This window comes from Melitaea cinxia, chromosome 16 (assembly GCF_905220565.1).
Source record: "Melitaea cinxia chromosome 16, ilMelCinx1.1, whole genome shotgun sequence".
Classification (NCBI taxonomy): Eukaryota; Metazoa; Arthropoda; class Insecta; order Lepidoptera; family Nymphalidae; genus Melitaea; species Melitaea cinxia.
In genome coordinates, this window is record NC_059409.1 from 5,409,367 (window position 1) to 5,432,657 (window position 23,291).

The following is a 23,291-nucleotide window of genomic DNA, read 5'->3' on the forward strand; positions in this document are numbered from 1 at the left end:
ATTTTATGTTTGTCCTTATGTTGGAAAAGAGCCAACAAATTTTGTATGAAATGTTATCGTATTTACATTCTTGATTAGGGATAAACAAACTAACTAATTAGGACCAACACATAAGATTATGAATTTTAAGTTTTATGATGAAACAACAATTAAAACAGTTTGCACTTATGAGCTCACCCGTCTAGAGGTCGCCTCTATTGAGGACAGAGACTCACCATCAATTAACTCAAAACGAATTCTATCATGAAAAGTTTAGTCGAATACACTTAAATGTCTAAGGTCATATATGTCTTTAATCCGATAGGAGGCGCTACCGGCAAAAATTCTTCACAGTGCATTTTGAAAAATTTAGGGTTTCAGCTTAATTTTGTGACGCGCCGCTTTGAGTACCTTTTGAGGAACGTCCAACGGTCTGCCATTTTGAATGGCTGACTACTGTTTGTGCGTTATTCATCACCAACAGACCCTTTAGGCACAAATGGCTGTTTGACCCGGTAACGTTTATTAGTGTCGTATTATTTTTAGTATTTTACTTTTCGTTTTAGTTACTTTAGACTAACAACGTGTCTTATTTTCTTCATAATAAAGAACAAACAGAAGATTAACTGCCTTTAAATAATTGTGTTTGCAGACAAACGAAAAAAAACCGACTTCAATTTACATTGACAAGTAATACAACGTAGATCGACGAAAAAATTGTCAAGTAAATACGCGTTATCAAAGATTACTCAAAAAGTAGTTATCAGATCTCGATAAAATTTAAATGTGACCACATGATGAACATCAACTTTTCATTAAATTAAAAATTATCAAAATCGGTACACGAAGAACGAGCGAAGCGAGCGAGACGAAGCGAAAGAAGTATGTAAGGATCGTAGCAAGTGGAAAGAAGTGAGTGAAGTGGTCTCTGCCTACCCCTACGGGAAAGAGGCGTGATTATATGTATGTATGTATGAATAAGTATTTACAAAGTTGAAGACAATATAACGAATATAGTCGGTATGAATATAATTCAGAGCAAGAAGGTAAGGAAAGACATACCGGTGTCGAGACATATCGGGACTTGTATACGTACACAAAATTGTCAGTATCCAGGTGACGTGCCTTTTGCTTTACTTAAAACCTGGTAAATTTATCTATTAATAAAACTAGTCATTGGTAAGATTTAGAACCCCCACAGATTATTCGTATTCGTCTGTAAGAATAAGTTATTTCATTTTGATATTGAACTCGTTTTTTTTTAATATTCTTAATATATATTAATTACGCGTTACGTTGTTTGTTCGCGATGGACTCCAGAGTGCCTAGTGCGACTTTTGTTTAATTTGTCTCGCAATAACCAATTAGGCCTCCTCGTAACAAAATAGCTCCCCTCTATCCACCACCCCGTAAAACAGTGTTTGGATCAAACTCCCCTGTTCCTAGGCTTTGCAAGCTGGTTAATGGCCATAGTGACCTATTTGATATTAATGCAGACTCAACTAATAAAGTTCGATCGCTGTTAAATACCGAACTCCAATCATCTTAAAATGTGTTTATACTTCTTTCTTTTTTTGTGTTTTTTTTTTATTTTGTTTTTATTTAGTTTTTACTTCAACTCGTGATTAGAAGTTTTATTTATATTAAGCATGATGTATCTGCCTGTAAGTGTTTGTTACATCTAGATTAAGTTATGTATATTATGTATTTTTGTTTTTGTATGTATTGATGTAAACAAATGTTGGTGGATCAATAAATAAATAAATAAATAAATAACGGGCGTAAATTTTAACTTCATTTTGTATGGGAAATTCGGGATTTCAACCTAGTTCTAGCATTTGCCGCTAGATGACTCTGTATCGATTGTATCGTATACTATTCTTTATCGTCTAGGCTACACTGTTTAAATTCCCATACAAAATAATCTTCACGTATAAACGCGTTTCTGTCATGTTTCTGTGAATAAAACTCGCACTAGGCACACTGAACGACTTAACCGAATTTAATCAATTTGCACACCGTGTGGAGTTTGATCCAATTTGTACGATGGGCTATATTTTATTTCGATATATATAATTATTATATTCAAGAAAAAAATAAGGAGTCAAAATTTGAATTACAAAAAGTACTTAATTTTACACTGTGATTTTATTACAAATAATAATACAGTATATTGTTGTACATTAATACATTACGTGAAACAATATGGGCGCGCCTCACGCCGAGTTAAAACTATTTTTTTTTGATTCAACAAAAAATTAAATGTTTAAAGGTAAGGTAAGGGGTGCCGATAGTACTTTAAAATATAGATAACTAGCTGTGCCCGCGGCTTCGCCCGCGTTTAAATCAGTGAGTCACAAAGTTTTCCCGGCAAACTTTCAATGAAAACCCAAAATCTCATCAAAATCGGCTTAGTCGTTCCGTAAACCTTCCTCTTGAAGCCCAGTAAATTTTGAGGGAATCGATCACATACACTTTTGGGGACTTATTGTTATAATACACTAACTGTTGCCCGCGACTACGTTCGCGTGGTTGTGAAGATATGCATTACTATCAAGATGTTTATGCAAATTATTTTTTTATTTCAGTCACTTGAAATGCTTATCACGCTGAATAATTTTTTAAAAGGCACAATTTAGTATAATTTATTAGTTATTTTTATAAAACCTCTCTATACACCACATTTTTAGTTTTATTTTCAGGCTGCAGTGTAAATAACCTAGCAGGCGAACTTATAGCTGCTGTATATGTTTCATACAAACTATCAACCCCAATCAAACGCCCTTAGCAGTGGAATATCAAAAAATCCGTTCTTAGCGGACGTTTACTAACTATAATCTACCTCCCTGCTAAATTTCATCTTAGTCCATCCTGGATGGAAGACCATCCAGCGGTTTTTGAGTTCTCGTGATGAGTGAGTCAGTGACCTTTCTCTTTTATATATAAAGATTACGATGCATTGTTTGGACTCCTTTTCACCATCTATAGAGCATAAATTTTAAATTTCGTCTCTTACTTTAAAAACATAGGCCTTTCATACAAACTTCCGACCCCCGTTTTATCCCCTTAGGGTTCGAGTTTCGTAAAATAAATTCTTAGTGGATGTCTACGCCCTTTAAGGAACCTACCTGCCAAATTTCAAGTTTATAGTTGTTACATTGTCGGAGATTTCGTGATGAGTGGGTCAACCTACCATCCCCCGTTTGAACCCAAAAAGGGAGTTGATTTCTAAATATACATTATTTGAACACCTTCTCATCATTTATAGAGCATAAATTTTAAATATCAAGCATCTTACTTTAAAAACATAGAACTTTCATACAAACTTCCAACCCCCGTTTTACCCCCTTAGGGGTCAAGTTTTGTAAAATCCGTTCTTAGCGGATGCCTACGTCCTATAAGGAGCCTACCTGCCAAATTTCAAGTTTGTAGGTGTTATAGTTTCGGAAATTTCGTGATGAGTGACCTTTCGCTTTTATATATGTATAGATAGATAGATAGATAGATTATAGATTATGTAATCTTATCGAGGCATGACGTCACTGCAAATATTTTGTTATTGAGTGCAGTTCGTTAGGACCGGTGTGTAGTCAAAATAAACATGCAACACTGTGGAATAATATTTCTTGTAAGCCGATCCTGACCGTTTAGTAAACGAAAAGGAGTAAAACGGTAAATGCACATGTGTTTTGTTTCGTTAGCGGCTTTGTTAGTACATGAGAAATATGTTCAAGGTGAAACGTGTTTTGTAATACTTATTTGTTGACGACACGTTCGTTAAAAGTATTTAAACAACTTTAGTGTTTATCTCGTAACGACTTATCCTATCAACAGTGCCTTGTTTTTTTTTATTTTAAGATAACTACTTGGGAGAATTTTTTTTTCTGTTTGTACATACTAGTACTTCTTACATTAAAAAAATGGAAAAAACTGGTCTATAGTAGAAATGTAATCTCTACTAGACCAATTCTTTTTCGTTTCGGAATTGATGAAAAGAAAACTCTAAGGGTTGGTAAAAGTTTCTATAAACTTATTTTCGTAAAAATTTTAAACGTCTGATTTCTAGTCTTTAATTTTTTTTTTAATTTATTTCGAAGAAAATGTTTCGAAGAAAATGTTATGAAAAAAACAGTTATATAGTTATATAAGTTATATTTAAATTAAAGGTATATTAATTGCATGTTGTCTTGTTTTCAGATATTTGAGTGTGGCGCGGTGAGGTGCAGTAGGTCGCGATGACGACCGACATCTCGGTGTCCCGTTGGGACCCGTCCATCGGCCACGGCCAGGAGATCATCGACGAAATCGAGTACGATGGCGGCAACTCATCGTCAAGGCTCTTCGAACGATCGCGCATCAAAGCGCTTGCAGGTTATAACATAATCAGAATTTTTTATTCGACTTCACCAGACAGTCTCATTAGAATTAATAAGATAATGCATGTTAACTTTTTCCGAAGCTTTTAATATATCCGATCCGATATGCATATCATTCAAATTTTATAAAAAGACGCTTTTAGTATTTTCGATGCTTAATTTTTTAACCGACTTCCAAAAAAGGAGGAGGTTCTCAATTCGACTGTATTTTGTTTTAAAATGTATGTTACTTCAGAACTTTTGACTGGGTGGACCGATTTCGACAAGTTTTTTTTTAATCGAAAGGTGGTGTGTGTCATTTGGTCCCATTTAAATTTATTTGAGATCTAACAACTACTTTTCGAGTTATATCTAATAATGCGTTTTTACTTGACGATTTTTTCGTCGTACTACGTTGTACTATACCGCATATCTTTCTACTAGATGTACCGATTTTGATAAATCTTTTTATGTTGGAAATTAGATATCCCTAGTTTGATACCATGATAAGGAAACCGAGGGAACGTCTCGAAAATCCGCATAACTTTTTACTGAGTGTTCCGATTTTGATAAGTTTTAATTTAATCGAAAGCTGGTGTTTATTATGTGCTCACATTTAAATTTTATCGAGATCTGATAACTACTTTTTGAGTAATCTTTGATAACGCGTAGTTACATACATACATACATAATTATAACAGGCTTTAGTAGCTCGCCACTTGAACGTCTGCAAAAAATTAACCACATCAGTGATTTACATCTGTATAAATAGTAAAGTATATAAAAAATACATGTAGCTAAAAATTTGGACTAAACTTAGACCTTATTTTCTGTATTACGCTAATTTTACTGACCGGGAGTGAACTTTTTGTTAAAGGTTCGACATTCGACACATTTCTGTTTTGCATCGGTGTGTTATAATAAAATACTAACCTAAATTATTTATATGACTTAACATTATTCTATAAGTCTTCGGTCGACTTGTGTCTTGTGTTATGTGTACCTAAAAGTTACGATACGCTCAGCGATAAGAGCATCTATAGGCGATAATAATACGGACACAGCAATGTAGGTAAACGATAACACGGTCGACTATTTACTTTGTACGGCTCGCTGAAATAATTACTTCAATTTAACACAGTATGACTCAATTATCCGTAACTGGTATACTCCGGTATATTTATATTTTTGTACGTTTAATTATATGCGTGCATTATTATAACATAACCTTAATAACATTATGGTTATTATTATATTTGCTCACGGAGCTTATCACAACATTGCCACCAATAGCCACCGCTTCCGTTTTCCCCATATTGGCAGGATAATGAACAGTTTGTGCCAGTATTAATTCGTTAGTGAGTAGTTCCTCACTAAAATTGGTTAACTTTTCACTAGTTTTATCTTAAACGCTCGAGTAATCTGACATATCTCTGTTTAAGTGATTGCGATGGAATATCGGCGCTTGTTCGTTTAATACCATGATCTGTCGAAATTATTCGTTACGAGAAATCAAAAGTGTATCAAAACTTTAATCCGTGAGTTTTAAATCGAGCAAAAAATATTAATATTCACGATAACACTAGTTCGTTAAACCTAACCGAGTGTTGTCGACATCTGGAACGTGCGTATCGAATATCCTTGTCCAGTGACCAGTTGTATTTTGTCGCTCCAATTCTTCCCGTTCTTTCGCCGAACGCCTCAGTCAATCCGTGCTGGTGATATGACATCGACGGAGTGCTACGATCTCATAAAACGCGGCGTCGATATCGAAGTGCCCGGCTTGGAACTTTACTATGACAAAGTTGTGTGTGAGCTCAGAGGTTGGTCGAATGTGTTCTTAGTGGAGCTATTATTATGTTTATATAAAAATCAGTGACTCTTATATGCTTTAGTAACGAACGAATGAAAAAATTAAGTGATTAAAGACAGTGTAAGAAATAAATTAGTTATTGTTGGTTTATTTCCTAAAATGCGTCAAATGGTCTTTTGGGTTCAATGCATATGAAAAATAACCGTCATTTAGTAGACAATATATTGAAATATATGTACCAATAATATCCTCAGTAGCTTACCTATCCCACACGACGTAAAATAATTTGTGTCAAATTAGCACATATTGAATCGTCGTACGGAAAAATTAAAAATATAATATTAATTTAATAAATAACTTTCACAAATTAGAATAATAACGCACTTTTAAATAACCTCGGTTTCCGCTCTACAGCGTAACGCAACTCGATCTGCATCTCGTATTACCTAGTAGACATTAGTATTCGATACACGTAGGACTCAGTTATTGCAATGGCCCTGCCCCAGGGCGGTCGGTGCAGGCCGGCGTCGTCGCGGGTCCCTCGCCCCGGTCGCCCCCACTGGCGGCTAATGTGTTAACAATCATTTTCTTTATACTTGTCCGTACTTTTAAAGCGACCATCTATTACGTGTATTGAAGGTCTTGCGGTTTCTAACCGAACAAAAAATTAAATGCCACTGGTGTAGATTTACAATTGAAGAACATGTAATGACTATCGAGAGCTTACATCTTCAGACTTCTATATCTATATCTAGAGCTAGCTGCATATACATATTATTATTATGGAAATAAGTTTCACTATGTAAGTTTTATTTATAAATTGTTTCAATGTAGATGAGTAAAAAAATGTTTTTATTTCAGACGAACGAGAAAGTGTCCAAAAGAAGACATTTCAAAAATGGGTGAATTCCCACCTGGTGCGTGTCGGGTGCCGCATCAATGATCTCAACGTGGACATGAGAGACGGCAAGATGCTCATCAAGCTGCTGGAGGTTCTCTCTGGAGAAAGATTGGTGAGTATTTTGCCTAATAAAAATGTTCGAAAAGGATGTAAAATTTAGTTCTCATATATTACTATAGTCTATCTGAAAAGCTTACTTCAACTGATCAATTTGAAGACGACGTTCCAATTTACTACAATATAATTAGCTAAGGGGCTAAGTACGATGAGTGACAAGGATGAGATGCTATTTTCTTAACGCGAATAGACTATAATTATGTACCAAAAGACACAATAAATTAAAAAAATATACAATTAAATTATTTTTCCTATATATAAATATAGTTTTGCATGTATTTCATTCTTTCTAGCTTGTATGTAATACTGTATTTAATTTGTATATAGCAATACCAACAATGTTTCGTGTTGTGTCGATTATGTATCTATTAAATAAAATATGTTTTAAAAAGAATAAATGATAACATGTATTCTTTATAGCAACTAAAGTATATAATACCTATTATTGTTATTGTTGATTTGGGACATCAACGTATTATACGTTATTACGAGCCATGTTTATATACCCAATATAAACATGGCTCGTAATATAATAAACGTTTTTTCAGTGACCCGAGAAATACAGTAGTAATATATATTTACCAATATAATTTTAATTTCAGCCTCGACCAACGAAAGGCAAAATGCGTATACATTGCCTCGAAAACGTGGACAAAGCGTTACAATTTTTGCGAGAACAGCGAGTGCACCTCGAGAATATGGGCTCGCACGATATCGTCGACGGCAACGCGAGGCTCAACCTTGGTCTTATCTGGACCATCATCCTGCGTTTCCAGGTAGGTTGTTAGTTTAAAATATATACGAGACAGTCGAGAGGCCTGGAAAATCAATTTGATAGTAATATATTAATATTCTTTGTCGATATATATTGTTGGACTGACTGAGTAATACATATGCGAAAACTGTTACAAATTTCATTCAGTAGTTTTTGCGTGGTGCGCGGACAAAAATTTTAAAAATACCTAATATTTAAGTTTTTTGACGGAATGTGTCCGGATTGAAGCCGAGAGAGAGAGAGAGAGAGAGGTGTTTTATAAAGAACACAATATACTACGTAACAACATAGTTCATAATACAATCCTTATATTTCCTTTTAGCGAAAAAGCAAAACAATTGTATAAAATTGTACAAATATATTTTAAGCATCGTGTGTGAGATTTAGTGTGTAAAAATGAGGGTGACATGTTCAACCTGTGAACAAACCTCTATTAAAAAAAAGATAAAAAAAAGTGTAAGTTGCTATTAGCCCAAAGATCCTTTATAATTTTTTTTTTTTTCTTAAATATCTCCTTTGTACAGACAAAAACTAGAATTCCTTAAATATAATTTTTAAGTTTATTTACATTGCATAATTTTTTCTTTATGAGGAAGGTGTAAACTACTACTATTATTAAATAAGATTTTTTTTTTATAATATAACTTGTATCCTATTAAATTATAACCTTGTTTTTAAGTAAATAGATCACTAAAATAGTTTAACATGAATTAATACTTATGTTCACAGATTCAAGACATAACAATAGAAGAAACAGACAATAAAGAGACAAAGTCCGCTAAGGACGCACTGCTATTATGGTGTCAAATGAAAACGGCCGGTTACAACAACGTGAACGTACGAAACTTTACCACATCTTGGCGGGACGGGTTGGCGTTCAACGCCATCATACACAAGCACAGACCGGACCTCATACAGTTCGAGAAGTTACACAGAAGCAACCACATACACAATCTTAACAATGCTTTCAATGTGGCCGAGGAGAAACTCGGACTCACAAAGCTTTTGGATGCTGAAGGTTTGTCTTAAGCTCAATTTGGAAGTTAATTACAGATATAATAAATAATTATCTTTTAACACAAACACACAATTGTCCCTTCCTAATAAGTAGCAGCTTACTAACATAATTACATTTTTTTTGATAAATATACACAAAAATATATAAATGGATTAATACATATATTTAACCCAGACTTGGGGTGGATGAGAAGGATAACTGCACGCTTCGCCAACTGGCTAATCAAAATATATTTTATTTGTTGATATTTTCAATGATTGTTTGTTTGTCCAGAGAGGTATGTACATACATATGGATGATATATAGATATTTCACCAGTGTATGTAAATTTGCCACTGTCTAGTTAACACCAAGAAAATGATTAACTATGACTAGTATCACATTTTATGCAATATTGTTTTGAGTGGTTTAGATTAAATATTATTTGTATTTATTATTCACATATAGTCTTTGAATATAAATTTTGCTCTAGTCTTAATAATATTGGTATAACTAAAAACAAATAACTAACCTTTTATAGGTACATGTGGACAATGAAAGAACAATGTTTTCAATAATTGAAGTGATTAATCATTTTTTGTAGATATGGGGCTGTTAATAAAACACGACACGCGGAATTTCACCGTTTTGGACCCTTCCTCTTCCCCATGTCACGCTGTCACATTTACAGTGTCTTCCTAACAAATATGACGTCACAAAAGCTAGGCCCTCCCATCATAAATGTTTTCGTGATAAAATAAATTTCATTTTTTTTATTTTGAGATTTAAAAGTTACTACCTCTATAGTATAATAATTTTATACTCAATAAGAGAAGGGGTATACTTAAATAGGGGGTAGTAATTAATAATAAAATTATTTAACCAGATATTGCAGTCGAACATCCAGATGAGAGGTCAATCATTACATATGTGGTAACATACTACCACTACTTCAGCAAGATGAAGCAAGAAACCGTCCAGGGCAAGAGGATTGGAAAGGTGGTCGGCATTGCTATGGAGAATGACAAAATGATGCAGGAGTACGAGTCACTCACCAGGTAACTATGGAGCTTAGAGATCGATTTTTTTGTGTCAAAATGTTCAAATGGTAAATGCAGGCACTTATGCATTCGTTTTGGTATGTTATATAAATCACCAAAATAAGTAACGAAAATTTAAATATAATTAACAAAACATTGGTGGAATTGGGTTATAAATATTGTTTCGTTTCAGTGACCTCCTGCAATGGATCGAGCGAACAATCGAAGCGCTGGGTGATAGAACATTCGCGAACTCGCTAGAGGGTGTGCGCCAGCAGCTCATACAGTTTGCTAACTACCGCACCGTTGAGAAACCACCCAAGTAAGATGTTCTAATAATCTTACAATATTATAGTCGTAGTCATTTATTGTTTTCAAGGCATATATCAGTTATATTTAAAAAAAAAAATATTTTCCTCTTAGGTTCGTCGAGAAGGGTAACCTCGAAGTGTTGCTGTTCACGCTGCAGTCGCGCATGCGCGCCGCCAACCAGAAGCCGTACACGCCGCGCGAGGGCCGCATGATCCACGACATCAACCGCGCCTGGGAGCGCCTGGAGAAGGCCGAGCACGAGCGCGAGCTGGCGCTGCGCGAGGAGCTCATCCGCCAGGAGAAGCTGGAGCAGCTGGCCGCCAGGTGAGCGCGCTGCCCGCTGGCCGCGCCGGGCATGCTGCAGCAAAGGAGTGGAGACAGACGTTTGCATAACTAAATGTCACTAATAAACATATGTATTTTCAGATTCAACCGTAAAGCACAGATGCGTGAGACATGGCTATCTGAAAACCAACGGCTCGTCAGTCAAGACAACTTTGGCTTTGATCTCGCTGCAGTTGAAGCGGCTGCTAAGAAACACGAGGCTATCGAGACTGACATCTTTGCTTATGAAGAGCGCGTGCAAGCAGTCGTGGCTGTCTGCTCGGAGCTACAAGCTGAGAGGTGAGTGAATTAGATTTTTCTAGTTGCTCTGTATGGTGAAAAGATATACATTATTATTTGGTTAAAGATTTATATTCAAGATGTGTGCTATAGTGGTTACGTACTTCAGGCAAAATATGACTAAAAAATGAAAATGATTAATGACTGTAAAATGATTAATAATATTTTAAAAGATGAGTTTGTGATGCTGAGTTTGTTGTTGATTTTTTTTCTGTAGAATCGATATTCCAAAATGGGCGGTAGATTCACATTACAAATAATTGATTTATTTGAAGGCCTTTGAACCCTATTGAATATTATTTTTTCTTTATTTATTTCATTTATAAAAGAAAATCAGCTGACACAACATTTGAATACCCAGGTACCACGACATGGAGCGTGTATGCGCTCGCCGCGACAACGTGCTCCGCCTGTGGGCCTATCTATTGGAGCTGTTGAGAGCTCGTCGCGCTCGACTTGAACTTTCGTTGCAGCTGCAGCAAAACTTCCAGGTGAAAACATTGAAATACCAATAACAAATTGTTCATACTTGAAGCTCTAGTAGTTCTAGTGATAGAGATCTTGACAAACATAAATGCAAATATCCGCTTGTATTGTCTGTTTATATTGTTGTATATTAATACAAATATACATTAGTATAAGTAGATTGGGAAAAGGAAAATTTCGCACAACCTCTTTTCTTCGTTCAACCTCTAGTCTTTATTTACACCATGTTTATAGTTTTCTGTTTGGGCAATAAATAGACGTAGTAAATCGAAATTTAATTATCAGATAAAGCTGAGCATTTTGGTTTGATATTGTTTAATTAATTTGCTATTTTTTGTTGCAGGAAATGTTATATATTTTGGACTCGATGGAAGAAATCAAGATGCGTCTTCTCACAGACGACTACGGCAAACACCTTATGGGTGTCGAGGACCTACTACAAAAACATGCGCTGGTCGAAGCCGATATTAACGTCCTTGGAGAACGTGTTAAGGTAATAAAAACTATCCATTCTTTCAAAATATTCATTGTCTAGATTAAAAACTCTGTGGTTACCGTTGACAAATTGCTATTAAAGTAAAGAATATTAAAGTTTATATAAAACCCCAATAAAAAATGTTTCTTAAATAAGTTTACTATTATTAAAATTTTTATATTTCATCTACAAATTATGCTTTGACTACTTATTACTGATTCTCACGTACAAATACCAGAAATTTTATCTAAGTTCTGGATTTCTCAAATTCAACGTCCATCGTGTTGTTTTTTAACAACTTTTTAAGCCCTCCTCAGCGTAAAAAGTCACGTGTATTTTTTGTGTGCAAAGAATATTAAAATATTCAGGATATCCTTAAATATTGTTATTTATAATCTGATTCAATATTTGGAAATTAGTATCGTGATAGAAGTATAAGTGATATCCCATTAACAAGCCAAATCCCCCCCCCCCTGTGATACTTTGTGTTTTTCTGACCCACTGAAAACTTTCGAGCCTCACGTGATTAATAGACGACACCATAATTATGTTATCGCAATAGTTACCTTAAACAACATGCCAAAAGCCACGAGTGACAGAGCAGTGATGGTATCCGGTAACGCCCGCAGGTGGTGGTGGGCCAGTCGCAGCGCTTCCTGGAGCAGGAGGAGGGCGGCTACCGGCCGTGCGACCCCGCCATCACCGTGGAGCGCATCCAGCAGCTGGAGAACGCTTACGCCGAGCTCGTGCACCTCGCCGTCGAGCGCAGGTATATACCTCTATCGTCGTTTGTTTGTATCTCGTGGTCGTTTGCAGGTGGTGGGCCAATAGTTGCAACCGTTCTTCTAGTGGAAAGACATATGCAGCCATTATATTTTTATTGGACATTGGTATATAAATATATTTTTTTTCTTTTCTAATCTTTATGTGGATTTTAATCGTTATAATGAAACAAGTTTTTCTCTCTCCTCCTGACTCCTCCCACTCTCTTCTCCCGTGACCATGGTTGCTGTAAAGTATCCGAAATATCGGGCATGTAAAATACTTAATAAACGACGATAAAATCCGAAAAAATGTTTCATTATATGTTTTTTAAAGTACTGAGAATACTTATGATTAGAATGTGCGAGACAAAGTATTCCTAAAAAGACATTTTGTAATGTATTTTGAGTAGCTTTATCATTGAATTTTGGTGAAATTATATGAAGTAATTAGTAATTCGGTTATAATTTATTATTTTAAAATTTAATTTCATTATTCAATTTTTGATTTTATTGTTTGATGTGTAAGCAACTCATTGTGATTTTAAAAAATTGTGCTGATACAGTGTTTTTACTTATAATTGTTAAAAACTTTCATAAAGTTTTAAATATTCTAGTAATCTTAATACATAATAATTTATGTAAATGAATATGAGTGTGCATTAAAAAGTTTTATTTAACTCTTTAGAAAGCGTCTCGAAGATAGCCGCAAGCTGTGGCAGTTCTACTGGGATATGGCTGACGAAGAAAACTGGATTAAAGAAAAGGAACAGATCGTATCTGTCGACGACATTGGCCACGATCTCACTACCGGTTAGTGTGAACATTATTTCTGATTCAATTGGTAATTATTGGTGTACAGTTTCTGACCATAGCAAGTTTAATAATAAGGATATGTTTTATAGTTTCACGTTATATAGTTTTTATCTATTTTAAGCCTTATAAACTATTTTGTATTAAATTTTATCACAATCGATTCACTAGTTTGGATCGTAATACACACTTACATAGCTATTTATTTACAAATATAGTATAGAAGTAATAAGTATCATAAAACTACTTGCATTGAAAGTAAATATTTGAAGTAAATGAAAGTAATCTTAGTTTCAAGTAACAGAGTTAAAAGATGTCTTTTTGGCACGTCCATTAACGTATATAGAATATTAGTACGTATTGATATACAATGGCCTCGGAAGCCAGTCACCCGAGGTAATTGTGTGCGAGTGCATGCGTTGCGTGTGCGCAGTGTACCTGCTGATCTCGAAGCACAAGGCGCTGCAGGCGGACGTGCAGGCGCACGAGCCGCAGCTCATGGGCGTGGCGGCCGTGGGCGACGAGCTCATCTCGCAGGGACACTTCGGCGCCGACCGCATCCAGGTACGCGCTCTCGCCGCTGGGGCTCTTATACCGAGGACTCAACTGAGGTAGGGCACGGCAGGGCTGCTCAAAATATGGAGCAGCCCGACTGGGGTAGTACTTCGAGCTTACGGAAGACCACACTTAAATAATACTGCTTTCAAGCAGTGTTCTATTCCTGTTGGTGAGTAAGGTGACCAGAGCTCCTGAGGAAATTGAGGATAGGGTTGGCAACGCGTTTGCGATACTTCTGATGTTGCAGTCTATAAACTACGGTAATCGCTTGCCATCAGGTGAGCCGTACGATTGTTTGCCGACTTAAAAAAAAATGCTTTCTTTCCTATAAATTAGCAGGTAGTCCTAAATTAAAAATTCAGTAGTAGACTTTGAAAAAACACTCATATCCGCGACGACGTTAGACAAAAAAAACGTTGGTGGTGGACGGTTCTTTTAAATAGGGATGGATTTAGTTAAGTTTTTATTACGTTTAAGGTATTTACATAAAATTTGACTAAGATAGAAAAAAATTCAAATGGATTTAATACTCATCGCTAGTAGAATTTCGTACAAAAATTTGATAACCATTTATAAAAATTATACCTCCTGAACTTTAAATAACCGCATAATGTGATGTTAGAAAAGAATGGTTCAACATTTCTAATAACTTGTTGTGCCTTCTGGACCTGAGACCCATCGCAATTTCTTGTTCCAGGTTCAAGGGATAAGAAAACGAGCTATAAAATTAATGCATGTCGTCTAACGTGTATTAATGAACTTTATTCTAATATGAAAATAATTGTTTGTAGGAGCGTCTACGAGACATCTTGTCACAGTGGAACCATCTTTTGGACGTGGTATCTCTCCGCAAGAACCGATTAGACGCGGCCGTGCGCTATCATCAGCTGTTCGCGGACGCCGACGACATCGACAACTGGATGTTGGATACGCTCAGGTATATAATATTTTTTTGTTAAATAGAATTAATGGATATAATGTATGTATATCACTTTTTTTTTTAACGACTTTTTTATAGCCTTACAAGAGGGTACATTATTGATAATTTTACAGACTGGTTTCTTCCGAGGATACGGGAGTCGATGAAGCACAAGTACAAAGCTTGTTGAAAAAACACAAGGATGTAACGGATGAACTCAAGCACTACGCTAACGTCATTCAGCAGCTTAAACAACAGGTGAATTTGCTTTAAATTTTACGTAACATAGTACGATCTAATTTGTCAAAATGTTTTTTACATACGGTTTTACCATTGTAGCTATTTATAAGTTATAATAGAAAGTAAGAGTAAGTGGTGTCGAGAGTATACAACAATAACGAGCCCGCGCACGCAGGCCGGCGAGCTGAGCCCCGAGGACGCGTGCAGCGGCGAGGTGCGCGAGCGGCTGGCGGCCATCGACGCGCGCCTCGGCGAGCTGGCGGAGCTGGCGCGCCTGCGCAAGCAGCGCCTGCTGGACGCGCTGTCGCTGTGCAAGCTGCTGGCCGAGGCGGGCGCGGCCGACCAGTGGATCGCGGAGAAGGACCGCATGCTCGACACCATGCTGCCGCCCAAGGACATCGACGACGTCGAGATCATGAAGCACCGGTGGGTACGCCGCTGCCTCTCTACAGGCATCGAAGATTTTACATATATTACCTGATGGTAAGCGATTACTGACCGTCGCTTATAAACGTCTGCGATACCAGAAGCATCGCAAGCGCGTTGCCGACCCTATCCCAGATACCCCCAGGAGCTTTGGTCACCTTACTCACCAACAGAAACATAACACTGCTTGAAAGCAGTATTATTTAGCTGTGATTTTCTGTAAGGTCGAGGTACTACCCCATTCGGGCTGCTCCATGTGTTAAGCAGGAAATTTCCTGGAGTGCCCTTTTTTTTACGTGGGGAAAATCTATCATGGATACCCTCCGGCGCGGGGTCGCCAGAGGGTTATGTCAGACTCCTACTGACTAAAAAACCACTACGTGTGAGCAGTCGTCCGCCTGGGTGGGGCGAGATAGGGTCGCGCTAGCATTCGCCACCTCGCCCCAGCGGTAGGCCCAGACAAAGACTCCAGGCCCCGGCATAATGGTGGGGTGGCCTCGCTCACAACAAGGCCACTGCAGTGCTCTACCTCAGTTTAATCCAACTTAATCTCTTACGCTGCTCTTTGGTTGGCGACCGTATTCCCTACTATGAGAAACGATCAATACACACATGTATATTACAAAAAACTGGTACTGACAGTTTGACGTATTCTCCGAGGCACGGTGGAGAGGCTCGCAAGTTCAAACATCCAAACCGGAAACAAGTATTTGTATACAGTTTTTCACAGCGTCAACGATTCAGGACCGACCTTCTACTAAGATCTGGTCAAGAAAAATACTGAAATTAATGAAAAAAATCTTTTTATCCACCAGTTATGACGGTTTCGACAAGGAGATGAACGCGAACGCGTCGCGCGTGGCCGTCGTGAACCAACTGGCGCGGCAACTCATCCACGTAGAGCACCCGCAGGCGCCCGCCATACAGGAGCGTCAGGCCAGGCTCAACCAGGCCTGGAGCTCGCTCAGGGAGAAGGTAGCTACTTAGTCAAACGTTAAGGAGAGGGGGGGGGGGTATAGGATCGACGAAGTGTGACATTGTTTGAAAAAGGGTGGGGACGCATCACATTTCAAAATATATTGAAATGCATGTATCGAATTCTTTACTTTACTTTTATTATACATACCTCATCATTACAGCCTATACAGCCCACTGCTGGACATAGGCCTCCACAAGTTTACGCCAAAAATAACGTGAACTCATGTGCTTTGCCCATAGTCACCACACTGGGCAGGCGGGTTGGTGACCGTATACACATACCTATTAACGATTAACTTAAAATTGTTTTTATTGAATAATGGAAATAAAAATAATATCGTAAGTAATGTTTTCATTTATAAATAATAATAATTGACAAGTGTAAAATTGCATAATATGTCACGACACGAAACAAAAGAGTTGAGAACTCTCGAGTAACGTATTACGTATCTCATAAATGAACATTTATTTTTAAATTTTTTACGTATTAAGCAAACATAAATTGTGTTGGTTTGTATCTAAAACAGTTCATCCTTTCGAAACATATGTTGACAAAGATAGAGAGGCATGACCTTAAAAATCTGAAGACTTACATATTAAATAAAACAAGCATTTATTTTTAACAAGTTTTTTTTTATAAATTAAGTGAACTAATTTTATATTAAAATTTTATACAATTAACTGATTGATTGATAGATTGATTGATTGAAGTGAACTAATATTAATACAAAGATTTTTGATATCAGGCGGAAGCAAAGAAAGACGATTTGAAGTCAGCACAAGGCGTACAGACGTTCTATATCGAGTGCCGTGAAACCGTGTCCTGGATCGAAGACAAGAAGCGCATCTTGCAACAGACAGACAATCTGGAAATGGACCTCAATGGTGAGCAATACTTATTTAGTTCTTACAAGATCATTGTGTTTGAAAATGAAATTGTTTATAATAGTGACATCGTTACCATGTTTACAAAAAACCTTGAAATTGAATAGAAAATAGATATCTCTTGTATTTTTTCATTGATTAAGCCAGTAGTGATTTTGTCTTTTGCTTTTTTTACACTATTAAATTTGTCTTTCACATTTGATATGGTCTAATGTTCAAAATTTGTTATCATTAACTTATTAGGACATCGTTTATCCTCAATTGATCAGCATTGATGCAATTTATTTTAGTTAAAAAAAACTTTTGATAACATAATTATAATTTTAAATCAAAATGATCCCATTCTCAGGTGTTATGACGTTACAACGTCGCCTGTCTGGCATGGAGCGCGACCTGGCCGCTATACAAGCGCGTATTACGTCCCTCGAGAACGAAGCCAGTGCTATCGAAGACGAACACCCAGACGAGGCCCGCCTCATTCGAGAACGTGTCCACACTATTACGGACAACTGGGATCAACTCACGCAAATGGTAAGTATCTTTAAAAGGTCTGTTAGATAAATAATGATATTTACGATTCTATAAATTTACTTGTATAGCTTAGGTGTTCCTAATTATATTTACTTATATAAAAATTCTTTAAAATATATATGTGTATCTTTTTACAAAAGTATATAGGGATTAGTTTCAAAATGCAAAATTAATAGCATATTTTATTTTCTACAGCTCAAGGAACGCGATGCGAAATTGGAAGAGGCTGGTGACTTGCACCGTTTCTTACGTTCTGTTGACCACTTCCAAGCTTGGCTTACAAAGACACAAACGGATGTCGCTTCAGAAGGTAATTTATTAAAAGTAAATTTTATTTTTATTAAATTAATGTAACATAAGTAATTGTTAACACTTTAATAAAACTATAAAATCAAAAGTTCTGTATGCCTAATTTGATTATGTTTTCAGATATACCAGCAAGTCTACCAGAAGCAGAGAAGTTGTTGTCTCAACACCAGACTATCAAGGAAGAGATCGATAATTACAAGGATGAATATGCTAAGATGATGGAATATGGAGAGAAGATTACTGCTGTAAGTGTTATTTCTTTGTGGTATATTTTGTTTATTTCACCATTATGTCACTGAAATTTTTGGGATTCTTTTTTGAAAAAAAACTTGTGTTTCAATTTAGTAAAATCCTGTACGAAAATATCGAAGATCACAGATAGACAGACAGAGACAGTACATATAACATTCAATATATTTTTTAGGTTTGTATGTACTGTATTTTTTATCAAATGAAGAGTAGCAATTTGGTTGTTCACAGAACGTCTATTTGATATGGACACTGCTTTTATTTTATCCGAATCAATCGGTACAGTCACTAACCTTAATATAGTAGTCTTTAAAAATTGCGTTAAATCGGTGTTTCCATTCTCAGTCGATTGGATAACCAGTCTTCTAGAATGAAGTGTTCGACAGTGGCACTCACTTACTTTATGAATCCCCAGGAACCGTCGACGCAAGACGACCCGCAGTACATGTTCCTGCGCGAGCGGCTGAAGGCGCTGCGCGAGGGCTGGGCCGAGCTGCAGCAGATGTGGGAGAACCGCCAGCAGCTGCTGACGCAGAGCCTCGAGCTGCAGCTGCTGCAGCGCGACGCGCGCCAGGCCGAGGTGCTGCTGGCGCACCAGGAGCACAGGTGCGCGAGCTTGGGCCGTCCCACTGCTGGCCATGGGCCTCGTTCTCCTTGTAGGAGAAAGATTAGAGCTTAATTCACCACGCTGTTCCAATGCGGCTTGGCGGATATATTCCTTACCACGAGTACATGATAACAACCGGGACCGACGGCTTAACTTGCTCTCCGGTGAACGATGGAGAGACCCACTGACATATAAATTGGAAAGAAATATTTGTACAAATACAAACATAAATCCCGAGCAGGAATCGACCCGCAGACGTTTTAGGCGACTACACGCACCAGAATGGTTGTTTAGGGGGGACTTGCATACTGCCAGTTATAGAAATTTAAAATTTAATTGGCGACGCATTAGCGCATCGGGCACATCGCTGAATTGCGTCAGTTGCGCTGGCGTGTAGGTTCTGTTTCTGTAGTATGTGTATTCTGTAGGCTCCATCCCTGCATGTAGCAGAGATTTGCATATGGATGTTTGCCGTGATCTGGGCGTTTGTGCTTGTGTATTGTGTGTGTTTCCTGACCCTTAATACGGGAGTGAATCTTAGAGGAGGCCATTGAGTGTGAGGCATATATTGTTACCGGCTTAACAGATTCTGTTACGGCCGAACCCAATATTCAGTCTATCTCTAGTTATGTCCTACTAGAGACAGAAATATCTATCTATCATTCATTTTACTGACCCAATAAACTTGTCGACGATAGGCAATCTTATCCTTCAAAGCTATCTATCGATGAGAGGGAGGATAGCTTACCGGAGATATCAGTTCGTATGAAAATGACAGTGTAAGCGTCCCAATAATAATAGAGTTCTATCTGTCAGTAACGTTGGCTATCTTTAGTAACAACAATATCCGATCTATAGTTTTCGGGGGATAACTAAGATTTATTAATTGCAAAGGTATTTTCTTTGTTTAAAATAAAATTAATTTCGAGTGAAAAATAATGGCAGACTCAAGTTCAAGTAGCAGTTCAAGTGATATTGCTCTTTTGCAACAAATATTTGAATAAAAATAATAAGTTTCTTGTGAAATGATACTTACTTTACTCATCTTGTGACCCTTGTGAAACAAACAATTTGGTATAACTTGGGTCGCAAATTATACAAATTCAAACGAAACGACGATTCAATAAAGCGTAATGGCTTCGTAGCGTCTTTGTCGTGTCGTGTTAAAACGTTCCGTTACTAGATTTACCGTGCAGTCCATATTAATATAATATCGTTTATTCTAAATTAAAAAGTTGTGTAAAAATTAATTTGTCCATATTTTTATAAAACAAGATTACTTTAATATGAATAAAATTTGTATAACAAATTTAAATACTACAAAACATCTATGTAACATAACTGAGGCCGTCTGTGACGCTGCGTATACTGGAATGTAAGGGAGAGCTCAGGTCTATCTACAGCTAACTGGAGATAGTAGTCCCCTATCCGAATTATTGGGACAACTAGAAAGGATAGATAGTTAGTTATTAGCAGTCGATGATAACTACCTATCTCTATTTTAGATTGAATATTGGGTTCGGCCGTTAGGCAACTTCTTCTGTACACTGTGTTAATAAGTGATGTTGGTAGAAAATTTTTAGACGGATAATATTAAAAATTATTATATATTTGTTTTTTTTTTTTAGACTAGCTAAGGCCGAACCACCTGCAAACTTGGAACAGGCCGAGAATGCAATTAAAGAGCATGAAGCTTTCCTTACAACTATGGAAGCTAATGACGATAAAATTAACTCAGTCGTTCAATTCGCCAACCGTCTGGTTGAGGAGAGACACTTCGATGCTGACAAAATACAACGCAAAGCTGAGAGTATTCGTGCGAGACGGGATTCCAACCGTGAGAAGGCACTCCAACAGATGGAAAAACTACAAGACCAACTACAGCTTCATCAATTCCTTCAGGATTGCGACGAGTTAGGAGAATGGGTACAAGAGAAGAATGTAACCGCTCAAGATGATACCTACCGCTCGGCGAAGACTATCCACTCAAAATGGACTCGCCATCAAGCTTTCGAAGCAGAGATCGCGGCTAATAAGGAACGTCTCTTTGCTGTTCAGAATGCGGCTGAGGAACTCATGAAGCAAAAACCAGAATTCGTTGAAATCATCTCGCCCAAGATGATGGAACTCCAAGATCAATTCGAGAACCTTCAAACTACCACTAAGGATAAGGGCGAACGCCTCTTCGACGCGAATCGTGAAGTGCTTCTTCACCAGACGTGTGACGACATCGACTCGTGGATGAACGAGCTCGAGAAGCAAATCGAAAATACAGACACCGGCACTGATCTGGCATCTGTCAATATTCTAATGCAGAAGCAACAGATGATCGAGACTCAGATGGCCGTGAAGGCTAAGCAGGTTACCGAACTCGAAACTCAAGCGGAATACCTGCAAAAGACCGTTCCGGATAAAATGGAAGAGATTAAGGAGAAGAAAAAGTCTGTGGAGCAACGTTTCGAGCAGCTCAAGGCGCCACTATTGGAGCGCCAGAATCAACTTGCGAAGAAGAAAGAAGCGTTCCAATTCCGTCGCGACGTCGAGGATGAGAAGTTATGGATACACGAAAAGATGCCTCTGGCCCTAAGTACCGACTATGGAAACTCATTGTTCAACGTTCAGATGCTACAGAAGAAGAATCAATCTTTGAAGACGGAGACAGATAACCACGAGCCGAGAATTTTGACAGTAATTTCCAACGGGCAGAAGTTGATTGACGAGGGACACGAAGCTGCGCCCGAATTCAAAACTCTTATTGAAGAACTCACTGCGAGGTGGCGAGAACTTAAAGGTAAGCTTATGATTACTTTTGAAAGCTATGAAAATATTTTAGTGTCTAAAGGAGAATGATACGATTCCATACAATCTTGGGCCAAAATGTAATGAAATGAAAATGGTATCAATTAATGCATTTAGGGTTATTGCTTCCTCGCTGAAAATTATCTATATTTTGGCTATCTGAGAGTGGAGTTATTAGACTTTTCGTAAAAGTGAGGTTATGTTACAATGTCTATAAAAAAACGCGATCACTAAGTTCTTGTAGCATTAATATTTGTTATATTTAGTGAAGACTGTTTGAAAACTCACTACGAATATTTATATACACTTGAAACCATAAATAAATATCAGGAATGGACTCAGAATGCATCGGAAAACAGTAAACACAAAACGAATGACGGACACAGTATTATCGTTAGTCACAAGTTAGTCAGCTTTCAAAGCTGTCATTAAAAATATGATTTACTTTAAATCGATATGAAATCGATAATCATTTTGGTTTATCAGATATTAATTGATATTGTCCATATTAATGTAACTTTATTTAAATGCACTTTATTGTTTACAGCTTTAATTGTGCATCTAAATATCTTGAATTAATTAACTAGTGCAAACCTTTTTTTTTTTTTAATTCTGTAATCGATTATAGTTGAATCGATACCCAAATAATTTGATGAAAACTATCTTTCTCAATTTTCTCCGCTTCTAGATTCAGAATTGAGCTGATATTTTATATTTTAAAATAAAAAAATATGACCAATTTTTTAAACAATATCTCTACTCATTACATTTTGGCCCAAAAGTCCCATTCTCCTTTGATTATAAGTTATCTTTACAAATTTGGTTTTGTTTTATAGATGCCATCGATCAACGTAAGGACAACTTGGCCCAATGGGAGAAGGCTCAGCAATATCTATTCGACGCGAACGAAGCCGAAGCGTGGATGAGTGAACAGGAACTTTACATGATGGTAGAGGACCGTGGCAAGGACGAGATTTCAGCTCAGAACCTGATGAAGAAGCACGAGATATTGGAACAGGCAGTAGATGATTACGCGCAGACCATCAGACAATTGGGAGAAACTGTTCGTCAGCTGACCAGCGAAGAACATCCTTTGAGGTGAGTTTGAAAAAGACGAATTAGTATCAAGAAATCAACTAATATTATTTGGTAATTTCAATGTGGCATTAACTTATCAAAGTTTATATATCATTCATCATCATTTCCGCCTATTGCTGTCCACTGCTGGACATAAGCCTCCACAAGTTTGCGCCAAAAATGGCGTGAATTCATGTGTGTTGCCCATAGTCACCACTCTGGGCAGGCTGGAAAGTTGATATAAGGACATAGGAAAAACACCTGA

The 23,291-nt window shown here is 37.1% G+C and overlaps 1 protein-coding gene across 1 annotated transcript in view; it reads left to right on the forward strand.

The window, feature by feature from the left end:
* LOC123661144 (spectrin beta chain) overlaps window positions 1–23,291 on the forward strand; it is a 57,018-nt gene that overhangs the window by 28,936 nt on the left and 4,791 nt on the right. Inside the window, exons 2-25 of the mRNA XM_045596139.1 lie at window positions 4,177–4,350; window positions 7,009–7,160; window positions 7,768–7,941; window positions 8,670–8,958; window positions 9,824–9,995; window positions 10,171–10,299; window positions 10,401–10,613; window positions 10,716–10,913; window positions 11,275–11,404; window positions 11,743–11,892; window positions 12,504–12,643; window positions 13,324–13,448; window positions 13,882–14,012; window positions 14,798–14,943; window positions 15,060–15,183; window positions 15,341–15,591; window positions 16,407–16,566; window positions 17,316–17,454; window positions 17,804–17,985; window positions 18,181–18,295; window positions 18,415–18,539; window positions 18,959–19,149; window positions 20,779–21,941; window positions 22,786–23,047. Of these exons, the coding sequence (XP_045452095.1) occupies window positions 4,215–4,350; window positions 7,009–7,160; window positions 7,768–7,941; window positions 8,670–8,958; window positions 9,824–9,995; window positions 10,171–10,299; window positions 10,401–10,613; window positions 10,716–10,913; window positions 11,275–11,404; window positions 11,743–11,892; window positions 12,504–12,643; window positions 13,324–13,448; window positions 13,882–14,012; window positions 14,798–14,943; window positions 15,060–15,183; window positions 15,341–15,591; window positions 16,407–16,566; window positions 17,316–17,454; window positions 17,804–17,985; window positions 18,181–18,295; window positions 18,415–18,539; window positions 18,959–19,149; window positions 20,779–21,941; window positions 22,786–23,047 (4,997 nt within the window). The 5' untranslated portion in view covers window positions 4,177–4,214. The remainder of the gene's footprint in view (window positions 1–4,176; window positions 4,351–7,008; window positions 7,161–7,767; window positions 7,942–8,669; window positions 8,959–9,823; window positions 9,996–10,170; window positions 10,300–10,400; window positions 10,614–10,715; window positions 10,914–11,274; window positions 11,405–11,742; window positions 11,893–12,503; window positions 12,644–13,323; window positions 13,449–13,881; window positions 14,013–14,797; window positions 14,944–15,059; window positions 15,184–15,340; window positions 15,592–16,406; window positions 16,567–17,315; window positions 17,455–17,803; window positions 17,986–18,180; window positions 18,296–18,414; window positions 18,540–18,958; window positions 19,150–20,778; window positions 21,942–22,785; window positions 23,048–23,291) is intronic.